Here is a 26732-nt window from a genome sequence, read left to right on the forward strand (position 1 = left end):
TAAATACCTCATTTCTAAATTTTGAGAGGTCGAACTGTGTTGTTTGGGTTGGTCTTGAACTCACTATGTAGCCCAGGGTGGCCTTGAACTTGTGACAGTCCTCCTGCCTCAGCCTGCCAAACCCCTCATGTTTTAGGTCACTCTGAGGCATAGAATGTGACTTGATCCCAAGCTCTGTGAGAGCAGTGACCCTCTCTGGTTCAGGTGACCGCTGCGTTCTTGGGGACTACTATGTGCCTAGCAGAGAGTGAACGCTCAGGAAATGCATGTTGCCTGCATGAACAATAATTTAAATAGTGAATGAGCCAGAAATACACTTCTTGGAAGTATTTTCCACCATCTCAATGACAACAAACTTTTAAACAGATTTGGGAGTCTGTAAAAACTTAGTCTGACAAATGTTCAGGCACCAGCACTGCTAAAGCTGAGGTTATCAAAGGGGAACGCAGGAGTCTGTGCTCCAGGCCGGCCAGTAGTCTCGGCCTGGGCGCTCTGTATTTTTCTAGTCTTCGTGTCTCTTTCTGGCAAGGAGGCAGAGGGAGAGGACCTAAAGTCCAGATCTGGCTGCCTGTCCACCCTCTAAACCCTTTCCAGGAGCTGTTATCTGACCCAGCTGTTGTGCTAAGTTTAGGGTTTTGGATTATGTAACTGTTCTTTCCTTCTCCCATTGCCAAGGTTAGCAGAGAAGTGATTGTAAAAACAAGTAAAACTTCAGTTCATCTCTTAAAACTACATACCACAGCAGTTCAGTAATAGTGATATCAACTCTACTGGGAGTTAACATTTGCAGCCACTGTGTAGACTTTTGCCCTTTGTGAAGAAGTTTCGTCTTTCTAAGGCCAGAACAGCCCGGGGACACGCTGTCCTCCTCTGGCAGTGTTCTGATTAGGTGCAATCTTGGGATTAAAGCTAATTATTGCATTGTGCACGTTATTGTTATTTTACCGTCAAAAGCTAAACATCTAGAAAATACTACTTTTTTTTTTTTGGTATTGGGGGATCAAACTCGGGTTCTTGCGCTTGCGCAGCAGGCAACGAAACCACTGAGCTAAATCCCTGGCCCCGAAAATACTATTTTTTTATAAGAGAAATTTCATGTTTTGATCTGAAGCAAAAGAAAATGCAATTGTCAATCTTTGCGGTTTACAAAAGCTTCTGATGTAAAACTAATCCGTAGTCACTGGAAAACTTTAGAAGCAGCACAGTACAAAGAATAAAGTAAAAATAAAACGTCTGTCCTCCTACTTTCCTGTTGTGATTCTTGTATGCAAAGTTCTTTCTAAAAATGTTTTTTCCCTAATGAAACCGAAGGGCCTTGGGAATGTTGTACTTCTTGTCCCTTTGCACTGGCTACACACTGATCGCCTTAGCTGCTGCAGATTCTCCACATCTGTTGGTGCTTAAGTGATGAAACAACCTCACAACGCGAAATGTCATCCTGTCACGCTGTTACAGCACAGCCAAGTTACAGCTTCGAGACAACAGCACCGGGCAGGCGTGCCCTCCCGCAGTGAGTCAGGGCTGCCAAGTTTCCAGTTATTTTTAGCTCCGAGGCCCCGGCCCGCGGGCCGCTCCGGCCGGAGCCACCCAGAGCCCGGGCTCGGCGGTGTTGCCATGGCGCCGGCGCGCGGCGCGGAAGTGACGGGCTCGGGCGGTGTCGGGCACGTGACCGCCCTGTTTTGACAGGGCGGCCCGGGGCGAGCGGAGCGGACGGCGGCTCGGGTGCATGGCCTCGGGGGTGCAGGGCAGCCGCGGGGCGAGGCAGGCGTGGGATGCTCCGCGCGGGGCGTCGAGCAGGACGGGGACAAGGAGTACGGCCGCGCCGGGAGCCGCGGAGCGAGCCGCCCGGGAGCCCATGGACGCGGCCCACGGGCGGACACCAGAGCGCGCGCGGCAGGGCTGAGAAGACCGGGGAGCGCGGGGTGAGCGCGCCGGGCGACGGGACCCAGGCTCAGGGGGCGGAGCCGCGGGGCGGGGCGGGGGCGCGGGTCCCGGCTGGGGTTGGGCAGGGCCTTGGGAGGGGCGGGGCCTCCGGGAAGGGGCGGTCCTCGCGGCGGGAGGGCGGGGCCTCTGGCGGGGCGGCCCGCGACGGCGGCCGGCGAGCGCTTGGGGCCCGGGCTCCTCTCCTGAGTGGGCGCGGCCGCGGGGCGGGCACACAGGTGAGGCCGGGGCTGACCGAGCGCAGGGCAGCTGGGTCGCTGCCTCGGCCGCGCCTGGGGCTATAAATAGGCCAGGGCGCCGCGGCGGAGTCGGCGGGGACGCGGGCCTCGTGGGGCTGCTCTCGCAGGGCCGCGCCGACCCACTCTCTCTCTTTCAGCGCTCGGGACCCGGAGCGGGGCGGCGGCGAGCCGTGGAGGGCGCCCACGCGAGCATCGCGGCGCCGGTGCGGCCCGGACACGAACATGAAGTCCGAGCGAGGTACAGGCTTGTGGAGGGCTGGATGCGGCCGGCCGCGCCGCTCGGGCCTGCTGTGGACGGGGCCGCCGGCGCGGGGTCTCGGGTCCCCTGCGAGGACCGGGGAGGGGACGGGGCCGGCGGGGCCAGGCGCAGGCCCGAACAGCCTTCGGCGGAGAACTAACTGGGTGGGAAATGACGTGGCTAACGACAGCATCTGGGTGTGTGGTCGCCGGCCCCTCCACGGCCGTTTAGAGCTGCGATCGCTAGTTTCAGGCAGTCGGGCTGACTTCAACTTTAGAGACATTTACAGGCGCTTAAACTTGCCATTTTGAACTTGATGAAAGAGTGAGTTGGCAACTTACTATTTTATTATGGTCCCTGCTTTCATTAGTTGCTTTTTGTTCTTTAAGCAAACTCCCAAAGTTTGGAAAGTACGTCAGCATTCAGGATATCATAAGCATAGGAATCCCTAGCAAAAGGTCAATGCTGCTTCCTTCCTAAACCTGTATTTTCATGTCTTAGGATAATGTATACACTGTGCTTTTTCAGAGGATTGTTTATCAGTTTTCTGATTAATGACAAGTATCAATATTTGTAAGATTTTCATATAGCAGTGCTTAGTGAGGACTTTAGGTAGATAGGAATTCGGTTCAAGGAATGTAATAAAGCAGGGATTGTCGTGTTTGGTAGGGAGTTGGACTAAAGAGAGTTCACTGCAAATTTGAGACTTGAGGTCGGAAATAGTCATTTATCCTATGAATTAAATGCTTACTTACAAAAAGAATGGACTAAGCGGGTTATTTTTCCAGATGGTCTTTCAAAGTGATTGGAAAGACAGATTGTCTATTTAAAATGTTTTTTTGATCATGATTATTAAATGCATTAGAAAGACATGAAGAAAGCTATATTTAATTTAGTTTTAAGTGATACTTCAAATCAGGCAACAACTATGTGTGTATAAAATATTGGCAAATGCATTGCTGCTGACCAGATTGCTTGTGTACTATGCTAAGTTTAGATTTTTCAGTGACTTTGAAAAAATAGCACCAAGGGCAGTGATTGAATCTCAGGATAAACAAACAAATAAAATCAAAGTCACTGTTTGTCTTGGATTGTTGTTAAGTTGCTTTAAAGTCGTGGCAGTTTAAAAACTGGTAGTATCTGCAGTAGCAGTTTAAAATATAGCATTTATTTTAGGCAAACTAGTGCCAAACACGACAAAATGTTTATATACTTACAGAGGTTACTGGGGAAAATAAATACATTATTCATCAAGATTCCTTAAAAAAGTGACTTTTTTCTCTTTCAAAATTGTGGCTTTCTTTAGCATTCTCAAGTAAAACTGATGAGATTACAAGTTTAGTATTGTGATTATGTTCCATAATACATGAACCTTTAGGCCTATGGCTTTTTTTGAACCGGGATCCAGGGTAATTAATATCTTTGACTTAGCAGATGAGTACAGAAATACTGAGATAAGGCCAGGTGTGGTGGCACAGGCCTCAGCACTCCAGAAGCTGAGGCAGGAAGATTGCCTGGAGTTTAAGGTCAGCCTGGGCTACACAGTGAATCCAAGGCCAGCCTGAACTACCTAGGGAGACCCTGGCTCCAAAAAAAAAAAAAAAAAAATACTGAGAAAAGTTTTTCACACATGGACTACCTTTACTGTGTGCAATATGGTCTTATATTTTCTGTTCTAGTTCACTTTTTCATCGCTGTCACAACCTGTTGAATTGATTTTCTGACCAATTAATGGGTCGCGGTAACCTGCAGTTTGAAGAGCACAGTTGTGGGCAGCTCTTGGCTAGAAACACCAATACTTCATGTTTTTCTACTTTGGTGTCTGAGGATGTATTTTATATGAGTGAATTTTTTTAGATAATTGAAACTTCGCTCTAAAATGCCAAAAATATTTTCAGTTATAATCATAATATATAGATTTCTCAAATATTCATGCTTCTCTACCCCTTTTTATAAAAAGAAAAAGATTCACAGACTTAATGTAATTTAACCCTTAGTGGATGATAAAAGGACACTGCTATAACTGTCAACCTTGTCCTAGGTCATAAATCTAGAAATGCCCAAAAAATGTTTGAGATTTTGGGGTTTTTTTTTTCTTTAGCTTAAAGCACTGCATTTTATCATACATGTACATATTTATATCTGTGGGGGTTTTTTGTTCCCTTGGTATCAAAAGCTTTTGTTGTTACTATACTTATTCTTTAATTTCCTGCTTTTACTTTGTGGGCTAGAGAGTGAGATAAGCATATTTAACATTGAATTCTTGATAAAGTGAGGGCAAATAGGAGACCCTCTCAGATACTCATTCAGCATGTGAGTAAAGTGTGGATATTAATGTAGAGACTCAAATATTTGTTTAGTGAGCTACAGCTGTGCTTCAGAGCGTTGCCTAAATAAGCACATCAGAGCCTCTTAGCCTACATGACTGGGTGTGGTGTTTGGCTAATAGAAAGAATTTAAGTGGGGAATCAGAATAACAGCCTAGGTTTTTTTCACACACACACACCCCCCCACCCCCGTTTTTCTACTTTTTTGAGACATGGTCTTGCTAAATAGTTCAGGGTGGCCTTGGACTCACTGTGTAGCCCAGGTTGGCCTAGAACTGGTGGTGATCCTCCTCCCTCGGCTTCCTGAGTATTGGGATTACAGGCCTGTCCAAATTGCTGGGCTGTGTTGTTTGTTTGTTTGTTTTTTAATGTGGTACTGGGACCTTGCACAATACTAGACAAGTGCTCTGCTGCTGAGCTATAATCCTAACCCTTTTTAGTTTAGTTTTGTTTTGTTTTTTGAGACAGGGCCTCACTATGTAGTTCAGGCTGGCCTTGAACTCACTGTGTAGCCCAGGCTGGCCTTGAACTTGCAGCGCTCCCTCCTGCCTCAGCCTCCTGTGTGCTGGGATCACAGGTGTGGATCACCCCGCCCAGCTTATGACCCTATTTGAGGGTGAGATGCGGTGTGTTTTTTATTCTAACAAGGCCTTTCTTGTAGAAACCATATTAATAATGTACATCCAAGATTTCTAGTTTTGATTTCTTTAAAGTGGAATTAAGATTTCTCAGAGCAGTCTGAGGGTAGAATGTTACATAGTTAAGTAATTTAAAAATAGTTTTTAAACTTAAAATTTTATACTGTTTTCTGTGCACATAATTCAGCATGAGTTTGTTTTAGGAAATGGGAATTTGTGTTTATCAAAATTAATGTTTATCAGGTCTGGGTTGTAGCTTGGAGGCAGAGCACACATGTCCTGGTAGCACATCCAAGGCCCTGGTTTGATCCCTGGCACCAAAAAAAAGGCATTTCAAAATACGTTCTTTCCAAAGCATTTAATTTAGTTTTAGTAGAAATAACAATTTTTTGTACTCATGTTTTATTGGTATATTATAGTAGTTATAAATAGAGTGGCATGACAGGTTCCTGGTAATCGTAAGCCTCAAGCTGGGGACATCGAAGCATTAGGCGCCTCGAAGCAGCCGCCTGCCCGCCTCCGGGTGGCATTGGCAGCATCTGTCCATTGTTTTAATGCTAGGTGTACATGGTCCATCCTCCAGATAATTCAGTATAGGGCACTTAGGAGACAGGATTCAGGTTTGGTTTGGTTTGGTTTTGAGACAAGGTCTCATTAGTTCAGGCTGGCCTGGAACTCGCAGCAATCCCCCTGCCTCAGCCTCCCAAGTGCTGGGATCACAGGCATGCACCACTATGCCTGGCACGATAAAGAATGTTTTTTACAGCACCTCGGCTAGATTTCATAATAGTCACTGTATTTTACCATGTTTTAAGTAAAGTAAAAGCATTTTAGGCGGTTATATAACATTGCTTAGCTAATGCTGCAGAATAGGAGTCTCTGCTGCTGTCCTTAGAACAGGCTTCAGAATCAGACCTGGATCGTATACTTATTCTGTTCTTGCCTGCTGTGTAATCTTCATCACATTAATCTCTGACTCAGTTTCCTTGTCTGTACAATGGGAATAATTCCACCTGCTCACAGTTACTAGAATGAAATATGAGAGTGGCTGGTGCAGAGCAGGTACTAAATAAATACCTCTTACTATATTAAATAAAACATTCAGGGCCGGGGATTTAGCTCAGTAGTTCCGATGCCTGCCTCACAAGTGCAAGGTCCCAAGTTTGATCCTTGGTACCAAATAAAAACCAAACATTCAGATACTTGTATGTTGGCCAGTTGCAAAGTACTATACTCAACAGAAATAAGAAAATGATTAAATGTACAGTAACCTAACACTTTTTTTGTTTTACATTCATAGCATTCAACATGCCAAGCCTAAAGCAGATTTAAGACTTTTATAAGACTTTTAACATATAGCCGCCTGAGAATGTCTGTTTCCTTCTTTGGTTTTTTGAGACAGGGTCTCCCTACATAGCCCAGGCTGGCCTTGAACTCACGGCAATCCTACTTCCTACGTCTGTTTCTTTTTCTTTTTCTTTTTTTTTTTTGGTACCGGGGATCGAACTCGGGTCCTTGCACTTGTGCAGCAGGCGGCGAAACTACTGAGCTAAATCCCCAGCCCACTAGTCTATTTCTTTATATTGTCGTTTGGTGTTACAGTTACAGCTGAATTTCCAGGTGGGTGTGCCATGGGTGGAGTGGTCAAATTGTTAGGTGGTCTCACTTTGGACTGCAGCCAGGAGGCTGCACAGTGTGATCAGCCTTGGACTTCAAGCCTGGACCTGTTCCTAGCCGTGTAAGGACTGAGTTCTGAGAGCTTCCAGATAAGTTCAAAATGTGATCTTTGAGTTACAGTAATTAAATCATTTTTAATGTAATAAATATATGGTATTTCTATATTTGCTCATTTTTAAATATTATCTGTGCTTATCAAAACTGTTGTGAAAGAGACAAAATTTAATCATCAATAAATTAATCATGTAAATAGACTGTGTTTCACTTCGTATTTAAACCCAAATCATAGGCCACTTATGATGCTTAAGTAAAAATTATTAGTGTGGGGCCGGGGATTTAGCTCAGTGGTTTCGCCACCTGCTATGCAAGCACAAGGACCCGAGTTCGATCCCCGGTACCAAAAAAAAAAAAAAAAAGAATGTAAAAATTATTAGTGTACAACCTGTTCTAAAAATAAATATGGTAACAGTTTTTCTTTTGAGGTTAAAACTGAGGGCTTAGTGTGTCCCTCATGGCTTATTACAGATGTTGACGTTTGCCACAGGAGTTCGGTGGCTCAGGAATTACCCACGGCTCAGGCCAGCCCAGCTAACTTGAGAGTATTCCTTCATGGGTGCCTGAGACAGGAGGAGAGAAGCGATGTGGGCAAGGCCAGCCTCCACTGCTCAGTGGGCCCTGTCTCAGAAGAGCCAAACAATAAAAAAATTGAAATAAGTGATAAGGATAAAAAACAGTGGCAAGGGACTCGCTTTTTTTTCAGAATAGTTCACTATTAGCCTATGTAAATCGAAAGACAAAAATGACAGATGTTGGAGGAAGAGAATAGAAATGCTGACTGGGTTGAATAGGGCCATCTTTTGCTAAATTCATATCAACAGTTAGTACTTGTGCACACTATACCAAACACCGCTCTGAATGCTGTATGCACATGCCTCACTCAGCCTCTCCATTAACTGAGGGGAGCAGATGTTGTTGTCATCTCCAATGTAGTCCAGGCTCACGGCGATCCTCCTGCTTCAGCTTCCCAAGTGCTGGGATCACAGGTGTGTGCCACCACGCCCAGCCCATCTCCATTTTAGGGATAAAGGAAACTGCTTCCCAGCCTCTGGTTTCTTACCCAAGGTCACACAGATAAGGGCAGCCCCAAACTGAAGTAGCTCGAGTACATGCTCTTAGCTCCCTAACTGGTAGCAGTGATTGATATTAAACTACTCTGAGAAATTGTGACCAAATTAAAAATAAGGTTGAGAAAAACTTGAAGCAAGGACTTGAGTATTGTGACCCTCGCTTTGCTTTGGCCTGTTCATCTTCACAGTGGGATGAAGTACAGTACTTGGTGTAGGGTGATTTTGAGAACTGAGTTCATGGATGTTATGTGTCTGAACAGTGGCTGGCTCCAAGCACGCACGTGTGAGCTGCTGCTGTTATTTTTGGACATTTTCTAAAGCAGCCAATCATTTGGGAAAGCGGAGAGGGCGAAGCAAAGGCTAATTCAGCAGCACCCTTTGTATAGACATGGGGATCTCAACTGAAAAGCTGGCCTGTGGGCCCACCCGTTTATGTTGATGAGTCTTGACACATCAGTAACTGTTGAATAATTGCTGGCAGGGACAGCTTCAGGGATGCAGACACTGACAGGAGCCTGTCTGTGCTTTGCCTGTCATCCACTAAGAAGGAAGTGACTTAGTGGACTGAACACTGTCATTTCTTGGGAGGGTGAGAGAAAGATAATTGGAAGGTAGAATTGAGAGGCTAATGTGTATAGATGAAGGGTGACTTAAAAATTGATTTATTTTCAAAAAGTGGAGAAACCCATGGGCTCTGGGAATTTTGCATTATGAACAAGTGTAGAAAAAAGGAACAAAGAAACATATTCTTTTGCCCTTCTCATCTTTGTATCTAATTATGATAGTGTTTGCCCTCCTTTTGAGGCCAAGGATGCTTAAAACTGGGAATATTAAAATTAGAATAACCTTACACTGGCATTCATCCATTCATTCATTTATGAAAATGAAAGTTATTGTCCCTAGATACAGTAGATAAACAGTTTGTCAGTAGTTAATTCTGTCTTTGCTCAAATGAGTGAGAAATCGGAGTAGTTCCTTTATTCTGTCAGATTTTCTTGCATTCCAAACTGAGACAGGATGGCTGGTGTAAAAGGCAGCAGCCAGTGGAACCCTGGGCTGGAGAGCCCACGGTGAGACAAATGCACCCGGCCCTGGTCTGAGTGGAGCTCGCCCAGCTCTCCTCCCATCTCCTTTGCCGTGGAGGTAAAGTTGCAGCCAGGCACCGTTTGGTTTTGTTTTTTCCATCTCTTCCCCCTGTTCACCAGGCCCAGCCCCATCGGCTGTCTCTCTGGCTTTTGCTCACCACTCGGGATCTCACGCTCTAGTCTCCCTGTCTCCCAGCCATCACTCGGTGGCTTCTCACTGTCTTCCGTCTAGGCTTAAATGTCATTTTTATAGAGCTTTTCTGTGAGGACTCTCGTGTTTGATTACTGTGAGCTGCTACCAGTCATGTTGTTTATGAAATTAGACATCCTTTGTTATTCTGTGTCTCAAAAGCCTGTTTCCTTGGTAGCATTTGCCACATTTTGCAACTAGATTTCAAGTGCCACAGGGCCACGAGCCTTAGATCTCGGTCACAGTGATCCCCCAGCAGGTCCTGTACAGGTAGTGTACAGTAAGTGTGCAGGACGTAAGTGCAAAGGAGGTGCTTATTTGTGGAAAGAATGCTGAGTGTGTCTCATTGCTTGTGGAGCAAATAGGACAGAAGCAGATGGTTATGAGCCATTGTTTCTTTTTCTTTTTTTTTTGGTACCAGGAGTCAAACTTGGGTCCTTGAGCTTGTGCAGCAGGCGGCGAAACCACTGAGCTAAATCCCTGGCCCACCACTGTCTCTTTGACAACAACTAGGATTCTACCAATTTAAGGGATGTTTGGATTAACGATTCTTAGACTAGTATCATGATTTTATCCCAGTTCTTTTTCTTTCTTTCTTTCTTTTTTTTTTTTTTTTTGGTACCAGGGATTGAACTGGGGCCCTTGCGCTTGTGAAGCAGGTAGCGGAACCACTGAACTAAATCCCTGGCCCCCCAATTTTTTTTTTTTTTTTTTTTTTGGTACCGGGGATCAAATTCAAGATCTTCTGCTTTCGAGGCAGGTGGTGGAAAACTGTGCTAAATCCCCAGCCCTCTGGTTCTTTTTCAAATGCATTATAAAACACCTGGCTGTAAATTATTTAAAGGAAGATTACATTTTTTAGTTGATTAAATCTCATTGAATTAAAATGTAATTCGGGGCTGGGGATTTAGCTCAATGGTTCTGGTGCCTGCCTTGCAAGCAACAAGGTCCTGAGTTCGATCCCCAGTACAAAAAAAAAGAATAAAATGTAATTCAGTTTTTTAAAAATGGGCAACAAGTGGTGTCACTGGTCTCCGGTGGTCTGATTAAAAAGTGGCCCCCACACAAACCTCTGTGGAAGTTCCCTGACCGCCCCCAACATGCTGAGCTTGTTCTGGGTGCCTTCCCCACCCAGGCAGAGAGGGAGGGAGAGAGAGAGAGTCATCTGATGGCCCAGTTTAGAGTTCAGGAAGGGAGGAAGGAGTAAGGGTAGAGTCCTAGGAAAAGAACTCACAGGATTACAGTTTAGATTGGGGACCCATTCTGTCATTTAGAGGTTTTGTGTCACAGGTCAGGTCCCAAACCAGTTTTCTCACCTGTAAAATATCGCTGGCTCAGAGTGTGGCATCAGTGTTCGGTGAGTTGTGTGAAGAGCTCTGTAAGCCGCACAGTGCTGTGTCAGCGCCGACTCCTGGAGGGAAGGGCAGGGTCGTCCTTGTAGACAGCAGAGCCAGGTGCTCCCCAAAATACCCACTTCACACTCTTGAGTGATGCAGTTCTATGCAGACTGGAATCATGCCGACTAGAGACTCCTTTGGATTAATATGTACATATTCAACTCTGGTTTTCTAGAAGTATTGAAATGATGGCCATATTTTGGTGAGGTCAGGTGGTTCCTTCTCAACAGCATGACAGTGTAATAAAAGTGAGGACCTAAGGCTTTAGGATTAAACTTAGATTGAAACTCGAACAACGTCAGCACTTACCAGATAAATTACTTGGAGAAAACTGCATAGCCTGTCTGGATGATTGCCCTTTTTGCTCGAATCCCTTCGGCCTGACCCCTTTTGGAAAAGGTGAACTGAGAGTTTGTGCCTCGGCACCCAGCTTAGGCCTCGTGCAGACCAGCTCAGTTTTCCTTCACTTCTAGGAAAGTTTGGAACAGCTGCTCTGAGGGAGTGAGTGAATACTCTGCTATGAAAACTAGTTGGAACAGGCGGAGGAGACCCACAGACCCTTGTTATGTCTCTGTCAGCTTGGTCTCTGCAGGAGGCAGACTAGGATACATCAAAACCACCACTGAACTGCAGTCTTCAGTGCAAAGAAGAGAGAGAAAGTAGATCATTTGAGGCACAGCCAACCTTTCCTGGGGAACGTACCCTAACGAGCAGGTTAGAGTAGCATTAGCCAAAGAGATTGGGATGGCTGGACTCTGAATACACAGCAGAGAGTTATTGTCCAAAATTGCCCTTTTCTTTGAGAATATTACCTAGGTCTTAGAGCTTGGAAGATGCCCCTTTTGTACCCACAATTGACACTAGTTTCCTGATGCTGCCAGTAATGGCCATTGTAGATTAGGAGACCTTTGCTGGCAGCCCGGGAATCTAGCCATGACTCTGCCACTCAAAAATAAGTAGTATTTATCCTAAGTCTGACTGGCATTTGGATTTTACAATGTATGGTTTTTGGGAGCACAACCAATTTGTATTTGGGGATTAGCATTTTAAATTAATAGGCAGTTTCAATATTTTATTTTCCTTCTTATCAAACATATATGCTTGAGGGAAATTAATTGAATGTTAATATCTAAAATCCTAGCCTCCATTTCCTAACATCTAGAAAGTTCTTTTACACTTTTCATCTAATAAGCAATTTCTTTTGTGAAGAGAAACTATGGTTTATCCCATTATACAGTGAATCATTTCTACTTAATTTGTAATAGTAAGATAATATGTAATTTTGGCCCTTAACGTTGGCCATTTACCTTTTTTTAGGTTTTGGTCTTAAAATAACTTCAGATGAAAGGACTACACTATATTGGTATAGCTGACAAGAAAGCACTAATACACAAGGAATTATGATTTACTCATTTTATAAAAGAATTGGCCATAGGATTTCTTTAAACTTTCCTACTTTCTTTTCTCTATAATTTAGGTTACAAATAATGTTTTAAAATTTCAGCCCCACAGAAAAGTTTGTAAGAATGCAACTAGACCTCTTCATAGGTTGTGAACATTTCAAGACTTTTATTTTCTCTTGATACGGATAGCTGGGATGGACAGGATGGCTGGTTGGGTAGATAAGTGCCCTGGAGGATGGACAGAGGGAAGATGCTGTAGGTGGGCAGATAAATTTGATGAACAGATGGATAGGTGGATGGATGGTTGGACAACAGGATTTTGTTTCCCATTATTTTTGTTTTGTAATTTGCAAATAAGTTGCGAACATCATGATATTTCAACTCCTGTGTACTTCAGCATCCAAGGGTATGTTGGAGTTTGCTGGCACCCAGTTGCAAAAGAAGATTGTGTATATTTCCTTTCCAGTTGATTGCTGGAAGTCAGCCTTGGTGGCAGCATTTATACCATGGAACTTGGCAATGCTGCAAACCAGGGCTTTTTTCTTCTGAGAGCCAGTAAATCATCACCACTGCATATGTCTTCTATAAATAAGAACATTCTCCTATATGTCTACAGTTCAGTATCACACTCAAGAAATGTCACACTGCTGTAGTACTCATACCTATTATATAATTTATATTCATCTTTCCCTGCTTGTCCTAGTAGCATCTTTAGTCACACTGCCTTTTTTGTGTGTTTTGTTTTGTTTTCGTTCCGGGGATCGAACTCAGGACCTTGGCTCTTCTTGCAAGGGAGTTATAGTCCCACTGAGCTAAATCCCCAGCCCAGTCACGCTGCCTTTTAAAGTTGTACCTTGCTTTTTATTACAGAAGGAAGTTATGATGTTAGACCACATTTATGAAGGTTTTGGGACATACCATAAAATATAAGAAAAAATAGATTATGTAAAAAGGACAGTTAATATTTTAGCAGATTTTTCCTTACTTAGAATTTAAAAAAACATTACTTGGACAAAATGAATTTTAAGAGAAAAGTGAGTATTAATGGAATTCCAAGATTTTTTAAGTTGATATTTTTAAACCTACAGTCTCAGGCTGCCTGTGCGACCTCATTTCCTAGCACTTTCCAAGGTTTCCTGCACACTGGCCATGTAGGTCTGCTATTCTTCAGTCACAGGAGGCACATTTGGCCCCCACTTGGAACACAAGTCTCATGGCTGTCTTTACTTAATTGGCTTCCTCCTCAATTTTCACCTCAAAGAAGCATTCTCCAACCACCCTTTCAAAAAGAATGCAGCTCTTTAATTCTCTCTTTATTGCCGCTGTTCATAGTCCTCCCGGTTTGGCCTGATGTTCTGTATTTACTTATTTATTTGTTTTCTGTCTTTCTCCCCAGTGGGAGTGCAAGCTTCATGAGGGCAGGGGTGCACTGGCATTTGTCCACTGCTTGGTGTCCTCATGCATGACTGGTGCCTGCTCAATAAAGAGAATGAATGAGTGCCTGTGCACTTTAGGATCTTTACGGTATGGCACAAAACCTGATATTACTAGAAGATGTTAGCCATTGTTTGTGTGCACACACACATGTGGATGTGTGTATGATTTGTTAGCTTTGTAACCCTAAAATCTAACTCTCCAGTGTCAGGGTTTCTGCTTCTAAATAGATGTGTTTATTCCCACTTCCCAAAGTTGGGGGGGGGGAGGTCAAGTGAAATTATGTATGTGAACTCCCTGTGTAAAAGACAGAGTGTACCAAAAATGAAGAAAGACTAAATGAATCTTGCCATTCCTTCTTTAGGCACTCGTACTCACACAACAGCTAGGTCCGGGAACACACAGATGGTAAGTGAAGGCACGGTGTGGCTAGTGGGGCCGCAGGCACCAGCACTGTGCCCCGTGTGCCCATTGCTTGGAGTTCCTAGGAAACACGCCAGGCCGTGACAGGTGAGTCCTGTTTGGTGGACGGGAAGATCCTGGACTCTGCTGCCGACCTCTCTTTCTTGCCAGTGCAGTGTTTGTGACTTGGGGAACCACAGCCTACACATGTGACTCCCTGCACAACATGAACAGCCCTCAAGTGTCTGTGATGTGGTGTGGCCTTGCTGTCCATATCTCTTAGAAATTGCACCAGAAATGTGGGGCTGTCAAGCAAGCACCGAAGTCCAAGCAGAGGAGGAGATGCTCACTAGAAACCCTGCCACGGTCTGATTGGACAGCCGCCTTTTGGGGTCTGTCTTTCTAGTCTGTGTATGTGTGTATGTACACATCATATTTAAAAGTTATTCAAACCATACATACCATTTAGCAATCTAATTTTTCCATAACATACTAAATACTATAAATGTATGTTACTAAGTGTACCTCCATTAGTAGTATTTTTAATGGTTGTAAAGCTAACCTTTTTATATGTGTATCCAATTTTTAAATTTAGAATTTGTTTTAATTGTGGTAAAAAGTAAGATGGAAATTTATCATCTTAATCATTCTTAAGTGTACAATCTTTTTGTTAGTCATTTAACTTGTTTTAAATTTTAGGCTGTTATAAGTAGCACTACAATGAATATTCTTGTAAACTAATCTTGGTATATATCCTTTTTTCCCCCAGTATTCTAAAAGTAGAATTACTTTTAGATCAAAGTTTATGTAAAGGTTTTTTTTATTATTATTATAAAATCACTTTTCAGAAAGTTTTGCCAATTTATGGTCCCTCCAGTAATCTGCTTCCCCTGCCTTTCATGTTAGATTCAACTGTTAGATTAAAAAAACTCTGGGCTGTTTTTTTTTCTTTTAATCACTTTGTAGTTGGGTTTTTTTGGCTTAAGGTTAAGGGGCGGGGTTGAGATAATCTTTTTTTTGTTTTATTTTGTTTTGTTTTTTGAGACAGGGTTTCGCCTTGTAGTTCAGGCTGATCCTGAACTCACTAGGTAGCCCAGGCTGGCCTTGAACTCACAGCATCCTCCTGCCTCATCCTCCTGCCTCAGCCACCTGAGTTCTGGGATCTGGCAAGATAGTCTTGGTATGTAGCCCAGGCTGATTCTAGCGATCCCAATCTGAGCATCCCTAGTGCTAAGATCACAGGTGTGCACCACCATGCCCAGCCCCTCTAGCCAGTATTCGGTGTGTGGCCACTAGAGCAGTGAACAGAATATGGGTGGGGGAGTTTAGCAGCCCAGTACTCAAGTGTCAGCATTGTTACTTAATAGCTTGTTGAATTTAGGAAAGTCAGATGCTCTAAGCCTTAATTGCCTAAAATCTGTAAAAACAGGAGTCATTTTTTTGGTGGTGGTGGTTTGGGGAGAGGGATACTGGTTTGTTTTGTTTTGTTTTTTCCTTTTTTTGAACCTTTTTTTTTTACCTGAGGGCCTTGGCACTGAGCTACATCCCCGGCCCTTTTCACTTTGAGATATGTTCTCACTAAGCCTCACTAAATTATCTAAGCTAGGCTTGAATCTGTGATTCTCCTGCCTCAGCCTCCCAGAGTGCTGGGTTAACAAGAGTGTACCAACCACCATACCTAGTTCTGTGGTTCTTTTCTTAAAGGTTGTTGTGAGAGTTGAAGGAGACAGTATCCGCCATAGCTAGCGCAGTGCCTGGGTACAGGGTGGGTACCATGTTCTGTGACGACACCAAGTTGCCAGGCTGAGGGTTCTGGACCGTATCTCCTTCACCTGGGTTTCCCAGCTGGGATCTCGTAGTGCCGTGAAGTTGGCTAATGTCACAGCTATGTCGGTTCACTGCATCCTGTGGGTCGTCCTGGCAGTCCATGCCCTGCGACACCTGTGCTCAGTAGCAGGGCTCTGCCAGCCCGGGTTTCCTGTGTAACCAGCACCGAGCAGAGGACAGCGGAGCTTCCGGTGAAGCCAAGCGCTGGCCTTGATGCCCTTGATGTCGATTTGTTAGTGTTTCCGCTTACTGTGATTCAGGGTAAAGGGAGAAACCCCATGCCTCCCCCGTTGGGTGGAATTCAGATTGGCTGTGTGACGAATTGTGGTATTAGCTTTGTATAAATGCTTGGATTTACTTCGTCTGTAATATCCAAATGAGCAGACATTCTCAATTCCTTAAGATCGTCCTAAGAAGACTTAGGGTTAAATAGACATAATACGTGCCATATGCAACTCTGATACTTAGTTTATCTTGCCACAGATATGTACTCTGAGAAGAAAGTATGGCTGGTTTTGTGTGAACCACTGTAAATTCTCTTCATTTCGTACAATTTACTGATGCGTGTCCTGTGGTAGGACCTTGAGGGTAGACTGTTTTCTGCACGCCTGGAAGTACAGTAAGAGAAAGAAGATGTGCATGTTACAAAGCATTGATAACTAAGTGATCAGGAAGAGCAGTGCCTACCATCAGACTTCTAAAGAACGAAGAATTTCAGGGCAAGGAGTGTCGTGGTGGAGACAGAAAAGCTATATTGAGCCTTGAATGACAGATATGGTTTGGCTAGGTGAAATGCGCAGAGATTAGGGCCAAGGTGACTGAAAGAAAAGACACCTGGTGGTGACTCAGGTGTGGAGGTGAACTGGAGATGTTAAAGGGATGGTGGGAGAGTGATGCGAATCAGAGGGTTTGCTTCAGAACAGTAGAGATTAGGGTTTTAAATGTCAGCCTGAGAGTTTGAGCTTCATACATTTGACAGTGGGGCACTGTTCAGTACTTTGGTATGATTAAAGGAACTTTATAGAAGAATAATTGGAGTTTATTTCATTTAATTTCATCATAAACCAGCACAGAGATAATAACTACAAGGCAGTCTTAGAATGAGTTTTTTAGCTCTCAGAATTAAATAATGACCTGCTGCTATAAAAATTACCTGACTGTAAGCCTCCTCTGCCCTTGGCCCGTTCTTTTTCTTCTCCATTTTTCCCTTTGCTGTCATTCTTTGTTTGTAACATAGGGATTAATATTTCCTTTTGCGAAAGGTTTTTTTTTTTTTTTTTGGAGACAGGTTCTTGCCGTGCAGTTCACACCAGCCTTGAACTCACAGTGTAGCCCAGGCTGGCCTTGAACTAGCGGTGATCCTCCTGCCTCAGCTTCCCGAGTACTGGGATTTACCACCAATACAGGCATGTGCCACCATACCTGGCCTTGTCAACGTTTTAGGACTATCAAAATATCACACAGTACTAATAATATGTCTACTGTTTTAAGACACTCTTGTCAGAGTAGTAAGCTACACTATTATTTGAAAGTAGTTGCATGTTATTACAAGTAGAAGGGAGAAAAATGCAGGGTGAAACCAAAGATTCCTTTTCTCATTCTAGACAGTTGCTGGCAGCAGCTTAATTCTGTGGGAAGGAAACATTAAAAACATTAAGCTGTGTGATGTCCATGATGTACCCTAATCCTACAATGACGTACTACAAAGATGGACGAATACACATTAAACAATAAACACATTCTGTGGGGTGAGAGTCCTTTGTCACCCTGTCCCTGTTCCCCTGAGCCCTTTGTGGGCGCTCTGAGAGTGCAGAGTAGCAGAGGCTTGTCTGAGGTGCTGGCGTAGGGAGAGCTGGGTGGAAGGTCCTGGGCCCCCCTGTTTAGCTCTGCCACTGTCCGGGGAATGACTGCCAGCCTCTGTGACCTTCCTCTGCCTTGTTGGATAACTAGGCATTTCAGAGATTCTTCCTGGGCCTCACTCCTCCCCTTCAGAACTCCTTTCCTAGACAGTGCTTCCCTGGCCCATGAGTCTTTCCTGTGTTGGCCGAGAGCTCCTCGAGCTGTGTTCCTGCCCTGTCAGTGCTGTATTGATGGATGCTGGTCCAAGAGGCTGTAACCTAACCCTACCCTGTGCAGAGCTCAGCTACGGGTGGGGCATTCTGGATGGCTAACTGGAAAACCCTCAGGTTACATAGTAGTGCAGATACAGGAGCTTAGGACAGAAAAAATGTTTGTGTCATCCTGAAATTACTTTCGAGATTGTTCTGTAGCCAGAAGTCAGAGTAGAAAAGGTCCTTGGGGAGCATGAGTCTCTCATTTTTACAGTTGAGAAAACAAGGCCCCAAGAACAGAAGCAACCTGTCCAGCTACAAAAGCTGAACTCCATTTTCCTACTAGTCTGCTGTCTTCTGTGCTGTTTTGCCTCTAGCACCTCCTGGAAGAGCTGCTGTAATGATCAGTTGAGGTAAGCTGTAGAAAGGGCTTGGAATGCGATTTGATTCTGAATGAACACCCCATAAATGTTGGCTGTAGCTGTTGTTAATGCATCGCCATCCCTTCAGTAAGACAAACAGACTCCCAGTACTGGGATGGCGGGCGGCCTGCAGAGGCTGTGAAAGCCGCTCTGACCTCCAGGAGAGGAGTGTTCGGAAGAGTCTGTGGTGTGGGACTGAAGGACTGGAGGACAGCCTGCAGGCACCATGGCCGACTGCCCCTTCCTGTCCTCACCGCGGCTCCGAGGCAGGAAGAGGTCTGACTTTCCTGCAGTCCCCTCACACCTGCCACAGGTGCAGGCCCAGAGCTGCCTTTTAGAAGGTGTTTATGAAAGCGTCTCAGGCCTGCTGCTTTCTCAGTGACTGCCGGAACCTGGAGGGGAAGGGCTTTCTCCTCCCCCCAACAAGAATAAGCTGGGATGCAGGACATTGCATGTGGTAGCTCTTTTTAAGACATCTGAAAAGTTGTTCCATATTTGTTAAGTATTTCAAATGATAAGTTCTGAGATATTAAATATTTTGTTATGAGTTTCACAAAATAAAAAGTTCACGAAGAATTACTGTATTTGACTTAACGTTTACCTATTAAGTTCAGACTGTGGGGGTGTGGCTTGATTAAATGCTGCCTAGGACTGTCCGATTTGCACCTGCTGCCCGTGTGACAGTCCTGTCTCTTTCAGCCTAACCATGCCACACTTTGGACATGAGTTGCATGATCATTTTTATCATTGGTCATTTTGTTGTCAGCTAGTGGGCTCAGCTCTCATCTTCCATGAACCTGTGCTTCATTCTGCACTTAGCTTAGACTGCGTCTGATATGTTATAACTTAGGTGGCTCCTTACATGGAACCAAGACTGACAACATGGAATGCATGTTGTGATTTAACACAAACTACAACACTTGCTGCTCTGATTCAGAGATGCTCAGTTCCCTAAAGTCTTGCCTAACTGCATGTATTGTGACAAAATGTTCTCAGAGTGAATTCTTCTGCACCAAAAAATGTCTCATGGTTGTATTGGTTAAATACAACTTTGCAGCCTTAGAATTTGCTGGACCCTCCTTGCTGTCTTCCTGAGACAAGTGTCCCAGGAGCAGGGGCTCTGTGCTTGGTGCTGATGTGTTGACAATACAGTGATGAGCAAGGAACCCAGCCTCTCCCCTTGGGAAAGTCCTGACTTGTTCCTGAGCCGGCAGGTGAGGCAGGAGCCGTGTCCTCTGCTGTGGAAGAGGCTAGGTTAGGGTGGGGTAGGGGAGCTGCCCCAGGGGAGGTGGTTGTCAGATGCCCACAGAGTCCCTGTGCTTGGCTCTCCCTCTGTCTGTGGTGGCCTCCAGTATTTCTGGCTGGAATCTTGGAGTGGGGATGTGGGGGTGATGTTTTATGTTTGACCGTGAAGAATGAAGACGTAGTCCCAATAATTGTGAACCTCAATAGAGGCACTCGACATGTGAGTCCTTACTGCCGTTCATTCCCCTTTAGGTTGGTGCAGCTGGAAGCTGCCTGGTCTAAACTGCAAGAAGCAATTGAGGTATTCAGATAAGTACCTCATAAATTAAAATAGCATTGAAAACAAGAGCTTTGATGAAAAGGTTAATTATGGCAGTTGTGCAAAGAAAAAGAAAGCCCCTGTCTTCCTCTGCGCTGAAAGTCTGATTGGTGGTCACCGAGTCTGTGCGCCCTGGACCCGGAGGGCTGTCCAGATGTTGGCATCGGCGTCTGTAGGAAGTGGTGTCAGCTGTCTTAAAGCAGAGTCTAAGGAGTTGAGACGAGGCCATCTGTGGAGGATGTGGATCTGGTGTGTGGGGGTGTTTGGGTTTGGCTTGGTTTGGGTTTTTTTTTGTACCAGGGATCGAACCCAGGACCTTGCAGTTGCGAGGCAGGGATCGGAACCACTGAGCTAAATCCCTGGCTGGGTTTGGTTTTTTTGAGACAGGGTCTCACTATGTTCATGCTGGCCTTGAACTCACTGTGTAGTGCAGGCTGCCCCAGCCTCCGGAGTGCTGGGATTACAGGTGTGTGCCACCACACCTGGTAGGGGTGTAAATTTTGGCTATAAATCTCTAGCAGCTAGTTTCTGAAACTATTTAGTAAAATAAAACCTAGTATTAGCATTTCATTCAGCTATGTTGGTTGAATGAAATGCAGAAACAAGTTCTTTGGGGATGGTGAACAAATTATGGTAGAGTCAGATATCTATTTGAAGACACATAGGGAGTGGTACAGTTGAGAGTCAGTGCCACACAGACTGGTGACATTAAAACCATTTTTACTGCACAACTGAAAGATACTTGTCAGTGCTGCCTGGGACAGCTTCTCCCACCCCCTAAAGGTCGTCACCAGTCTTGCTCCATGCAGTGGGGACTGGTCTTTTTTTCCTCCTATGCTATTTAAAAGAAAATGCTAGTTCTTACCCTTAACTGATTTCATAGCCCATTAACCCTGCTGGTTGTTTTAGCACTTGGGAGGCTGGGTTCAGGTCCTCTTGTTGCACCTGCTGTGTGAGCTTGTGGAGGTTCCCTGGCCACTCTGCGCTCGCTGGTTGAAGCTGGAAGACACTGGCATCACCTACAGTGCTGCCATACTGACCTAAGCAGAGCAAAGTGGGCGTGCCCCACACCTGCTACACGCAGTCAGTCCATGGCTATTTCATTCTCTCAGAGGTTTGTTAGTTTACAGAGGTGGAAGGAGACCATAGATAATGATGGTGAACCCTTCTCCAGAGAACAACTAATCTAAAAACTAATTTTTGTTTTTGAGAATGAGGAAGGGGAATTTATTCCTATTGAGTGCAAGAATTCAGAGCTATGGATAGCCACAAAGTTTAGTCATGTCATTTAGAAACAGACCTGTGTGAAATAGTCTCAAATCAGTGGATTTTAAAATGGAAACAAATAGTATTAGCGCTTTGGGGTTTTAATGATTGAATCGTTACAGATACATGAGTTTGACTAGATTCCATACAGCTACTCACACTTAGCCGATCTCTGCTAACCTTCTCCAGTATTTAAAATGCTGGCTTTATTGTTTGTATAACTATCTGCCTCTGTTAATAGAATTAATGACACATATCAGGGATAGGCGGTTGTGGGAAAATAGGGTATGGAATTGCGCCCGGGGAAGTGATTCTAACTAGGTGAGTCAAAACTTGCTTTACTTTCTGGTTCAGTGTTTTTGTCCTCAAAATATTATTTTACAGTTACAGTTGTCAGAAGGACAAGTAAATATGGGATCCATTATCTACATAGAATATTTTTATCAATATCACAATAAAGATCATGATTTCCTTTAAATATTTAAGATTGAATTAGCCAGGGGCTGGGGATTTAGCTCAGTGGTGCTGCCACAAGGTCCTGAGTTCAATCCCCAGTACCAAAAAAAAAGATTGAATTAGCCAGGCATGGTGGTACATGCCAGTTATCTCAGCACTCAGGAGGCTGAGGCAAGAAGATCATTGTGAGTTTGAAGCCAGCCTGGGCTTCATAGTGAGTTCAAGGTCAGCCTGAACCATAAAGCGAGACCCTGACTCAAGAAAGAAAACAAGATTGAACTGAGCATAGCATTCTTTATAGTATAATAATAGCAAGACATTGACAATATCCAGGAACATGTCTGTAAGGAAGCATAGGGAAAGGAGAATCTGGGGACAGCCTGACACACTTTATGTAATGGTGATGATATTAACTTACAAAGACTAAAGTTTATAGGGTATTAAGCATGCATTCTTATACCTGATCTTGATGCTTAACTCTGACTAATGTGTGTATACAAGATATTATTAGACAAAGTGTTTGTCCAGTATCTTAGATTATAAATAACCCTGTTCTCACTTATTTTAAACAATGTAGTATAAATGATGCCAAAAAGGCTAGAACATTTTCTTCTCTCCAAGATCTTAGGTTTGTAAACAAGGCTCTGAAGGCGCTACTCCTGGAACTAATCTAGGCCATTATAACTCAAAATCTTTTGAAAGATGAGAATCCAAATTAAGTTTCTTAGGTACTTTTAATATTTTAATTTTAAGAAAATGTTTACCTCCTAAAACTGCCTTACTTGGGGCTTGTTTGTGTCGTGTCATAAGGAAAACAAATTGCTGGCCACTCACCTCAGCAGCTATGACTGCCTGGGCTCTCCCTGCCAGGGGAAGTTAGTGCCCTCAGGCCTGCCTTAGCCCTCTGTGGACTTAACTCTGACTTACTGAATTCAGCTGTTGGCCGAGTTGAGTTTTATTGTTGGGGATGGAACCCAGGACCTGGGGCACACTAGGCAAGACAAGAGCTTTGGCACTGAGCTGAACTACTTTTCCAACCTAAGAACAAACCTGCATTGTTTGAGAGCCAAGTTCTGGACTAGGTGGTTTGTAGCACTTATAAAAATCATTATTCCCATTTTACAGATGAAGAAATAAACACAGTTGGGCCAGGGATTTAGCTCAGTGGCACCGTGCCTGCCTCAAAAGTACAAGGTCCTGAGTTTGATCCCCGGTACTGCAAAAAAAATCCACAGATAGGTAAAATAGCTTGATAGCACAGCTTATGAGTAGAAACAACTTAACCCCTAGATTATCCAGCTCTTTTCCATTATGCTTTGCTATTTTAAAGGATCTTTCCAATTAGTGAGGTGGATTTTGTAAAAATGTGTTTATGCCACCACATCCTGACCCCAGACATCTCTCAGAAGACCACCGGGATGACCACCCTGTTGGCCCAGTGTAGCACGTTGCTGCTCTCAGAACAGTGGTGCCTATCCTGTTTGACCTTACAGTATACCAGCATAACCAAGAAGGAGTGAGAAGTTTCAAAGCAGTGCTGAAGATCACAAAGCTGGGTGGAGAAAGTTTGGACCTGAACTCAGATCTGTGGTTCCTGACTGTCCTTTTGTACTTTCTTGGGATTACATAAGAGATCTTTGTTCATGAAGTAGTGAAGCCATGATCGCACTGCCACTGTCCCCGGGGCTCCCTGCTGGAGAGTCAGGGGCAGTTCTCCTGGGTTACAAGCAGGGTGCTACTGGTGGTTCTGACATGGTGGTTACTGAATGAGTAACGAGGACATGCTGAGGTGAGGTTTCAGTGTTCAGACTCCATTCCTGTGTGATGCCGTACTTGGCGTACAAAAATGTTTGTAGGGGGCCGGGGATTTAGCTCAGTGGTTTCACTGCCTGCTGTGCAAGCTCAAGGACCCGAGTTCGATCCCTGGTAGCAAAAAAAAAAAAAAAAAAATATGCAGGAAAATACTAAGGGAAGGATCATAGATGAGAGCAAACATTAGATTCACAAAGACCTAACTTTGAATCCTGGCATTGCCCACTTGGTTCTGGTTCCTTGGGCCAGTTAACAAGCCATTCTTTCTTGTATGGGGAAACAACTGCCTGTGGATCAGTGGAAATGGGTATATGAAGGGATTAGCATCTTACCTAGCCAATGTGTACTGGTTTTCTTTTTTTTTGGTACCAGGGATCAAACTTGGGTCCTTGAGCATGCACAGCAGGCAGTGGAGCCACTGAGCTAAATCCCCAGCCCTGTACTGGTTTTCTAATATCCACAGGTAAATGTGGTAGCCATTTAATACATGCAGTACTCGAAGATTTCCTCTGAAAGGTTTTTTCCAGCCAATATTATTTCATTTTGTTTAGAAAGCTATCAATTGTAGCATGATTATATCTAAAGTACCTTATCAGTAGACAACTCCCAGCTACTGCTAACAGAAGCCACGGATGATCTGGACAGTTGATTTTCTAAGTTTCTCCATTTTATATTCGGAGTATATAGTTTGAAAACTCATAGGGAAGATAAGTTTTTCTACCTATTTTCTTCCATTAGCATAAAATGATTTCTTGAACTGGACCATTTGGAGGGCATATTGATAGGGACCAGGGAGCCATGCTAGGTGGGTGGTATCCAGGGAAGGGAGTTGGCCACGGTTGGGGCTTGGAAAGTGAGAACATGGGGTAGTACCGTGTGGAATGTCCTGTTACTTAGATTCTGAGCTTGTCAGCTTTAAGACCTACCAAGTAGATCATATGCCATTATTTTATATCACCCATTATAGCTTTCTTTACCAAGATTAGCAAATCAGAGAAGAGCGAACCTACTTCAGAAATGTGCAAAATGGGGCTGGGGATTTAGCTCAGTGGTTCTGACGCCTGCCTTGCAAGCACAAGGTCCCGAGTTCGATTCCCTGTACCAAAAAAAGAAAAATAGAAATGTGCAAAATGCCATTCTGAAATCTATTGGAAAACTAGCAGCCCAGAGGAAGTATTTTACTGATAAAATTCTCACAGTTGAATTTTATTATTTAATATATGTCTTGGAGTACATTTTATACACTTCTAGTTACATACTATTCTGACTAAATTTTTGTTTGGTTTGGTTTTTTGGTACCAGGAGTCAAACTCAGGACCTTGTGCTTGCAAGGCAGGCACCACTGAGCTAAATCCCTGACCCAAATTTTTCATAACTTACCTTTATGTGTCAATCAGTAGTTTTATATTAACAGGTATATGAGAGCATTAGCTGTTGATCCAAAGCTTAAGGGTTGTAACTGAAAGGATATAGTACAGACGACTAGGGATTGTGTATTAACATTTTCGAAAGATAAATGGTCCATTTTGAAATATGCATCAATTCAGATATTTTTAAAATGTGACTTTCTTTGGCTCCCAGTGATGACTTGAGTAAATAAGCATTTAGATCTGATTTCCTGATTGGAGCAATGAGAATAATGAGATGTGTTTTACTTACCCACCATGGTTTTGGAGTCAGAATCAAATAGGGCCTGGGTGTGAGTTGGCAGCGTGCCGTGCTGAGAGGCAGGAGCCTGGTGAGGAACCCGATGAGTGCGGTCCAGGCTGCCCCGAGTCGAGCCCCAGGGGGAGGTCCTGGCCACGGTGGCATGGCTGAGGGAAGGTTCTACCGATGAGGAAGCCGAGGTGCACGAAGCTTACTATGTTGTGCACGTCCTTACAGGACTGTGGGGTCAGGCTCACATGTGGCCCCAACACCTCGCTTTTCCGCTCCCAGCTGAGTGTCCCCAACACTGCCCTCTTGGGCCCTTGGGGCTGTGGAGCTAGGGACCAGACTGTTTCCTTAAAAGACTGGAGCCTCGGCTCTTCAGGCCACATCTTGCTGCCTTCGCTGGCGTCTGCTCCAGGGTGCGTCTTGTGGATTCTGGGTCTGTTATGAAACAGTGCTGTTTGTGGCCTCTGGGTTAAAAATAGCCCTGTGGTGCTCATGGGGTGCATTAGTAGCGCCAGCCTCTCTATCATCCTGCACTTCGCAGCCAGGACACTCCAGATATATTAAGCTGTGAGTAACAGTGCATCTGCTGCAGCCCTGCCTGTGCCCACAGACCTTTCCTAGAGCTACCATGGCTGTGCTTTTTATTGAAAAACTGCAAATAAAAAGTTTCCATTGCTTTCAGAGTTTGGAGCCACTATCCTGATTAATGTGACAAGCAGGGGAAATCTTTCTTTCTTTCCTTTTTTTTTGGAGTCAGGGTCTCATTGATGTAGTTCAGGCTGGCTTTGAACTCTCTACAGCCTAGGCTGGCCTCAGACTCCAAGCAATCCTCCCGCCTCAGTCTCCCGAGGGCTGGGATTACAGGCATGCACCATCATGCACGGCCCTAAGGGAAATATTTCTGAAATGAGAAATTTTTCTGATCTTTCCTGTCTGACCCCCTCAACCTGAATATCTTTGTAAGTCGAGAAGGGATTTTTGTTGTTAAAGTTTAGAGATAGTGTGGACTGATACACTGGAGCCTAGTACTTAAAACCTGAAAAGAAAACCTAAACCTTCATATCTTCAGGTAATTTTAAGATAGATAAATGAATTTAGGCAAAATGTCATTGTTTTTTAGTTTTTGAGACAGGATCTCACTATGTAGTTCAGGCTGGCCTTGAACTCACTATGTAGTCCATGTTGGCCTTGAACTTATGGCAGTCCTCCTGCCTCAGCCTCCTGAGTGCTGGGATTATAGGCGTGTGTCACCATGCCCCCAGTGTCATTGTGTTTTGTAACAAGATGTTTTACTGCAACACCTAGCTAGGTCTTGCATATTACGAGCGTCCTTCTTTTTGAATCTTTTTCTAGACAGCCTGTTAACCTACTCTTCCCCCCTTAAGAGACACTGCATACCTTTGAGGAGAATTTTCCAGACCCTATCCCATTTTAGATACCAACTGGTTGTGCTTTACTGGGAATTTTTGGAGTTTGTTGTAAAGTGGTTCATGGTCGTAGGTAGTGGATGTTGAGCGCAGTTTATCCTGTCCGGTGTGGATTTATGTGTCTGTCTTCAGAGGGCTTCGCCTGGTAAGAAC

The 26732-nt window shown here is 44.3% G+C and overlaps 1 protein-coding gene and 1 long non-coding RNA gene across 4 annotated transcripts in view; one reads left to right on the top strand and one right to left on the bottom strand.

Annotated features, from left to right (window-relative positions):
• The first annotated feature begins 1670 nt into the window (after positions 1-1670).
• Positions 1671-26732, top strand: part of Atosa (atos homolog A) — an 81309-nt gene continuing 56247 nt past the window's right edge. The window contains exons 1-2 of one of the 3 annotated variants that reach the window (XM_021260971.2): positions 1671-1922; positions 2318-2418. In XM_021260971.2, the coding sequence (XP_021116630.1) occupies positions 2403-2418 (16 nt within the window). In that variant the 5' untranslated portion in view covers positions 1671-1922; positions 2318-2402. Of the gene's footprint in view, positions 1923-2064; positions 2160-2196; positions 2419-26732 lie in introns of those variants that run through there. The other 2 variants (XM_087180436.1, XM_087180433.1) reach the window with 2 other exon arrangements.
• On the bottom strand, positions 12405-25694 carry LOC147830529 (uncharacterized). The gene is made up of 2 exons (XR_015438790.1): positions 25156-25694; positions 12405-16533 (listed from the first exon to the last, which is right to left on the bottom strand). It is a non-coding gene; the product is annotated as an uncharacterized LOC147830529 (long non-coding RNA).

Source organism: Heterocephalus glaber, unplaced genomic scaffold, assembly GCF_053883595.1.
Source record: "Heterocephalus glaber isolate CG9 unplaced genomic scaffold, H.glaber_assembly_v1.0 deba00000122, whole genome shotgun sequence".
NCBI lineage: Eukaryota > Metazoa > Chordata > Mammalia > Rodentia > Bathyergidae > Heterocephalus > Heterocephalus glaber.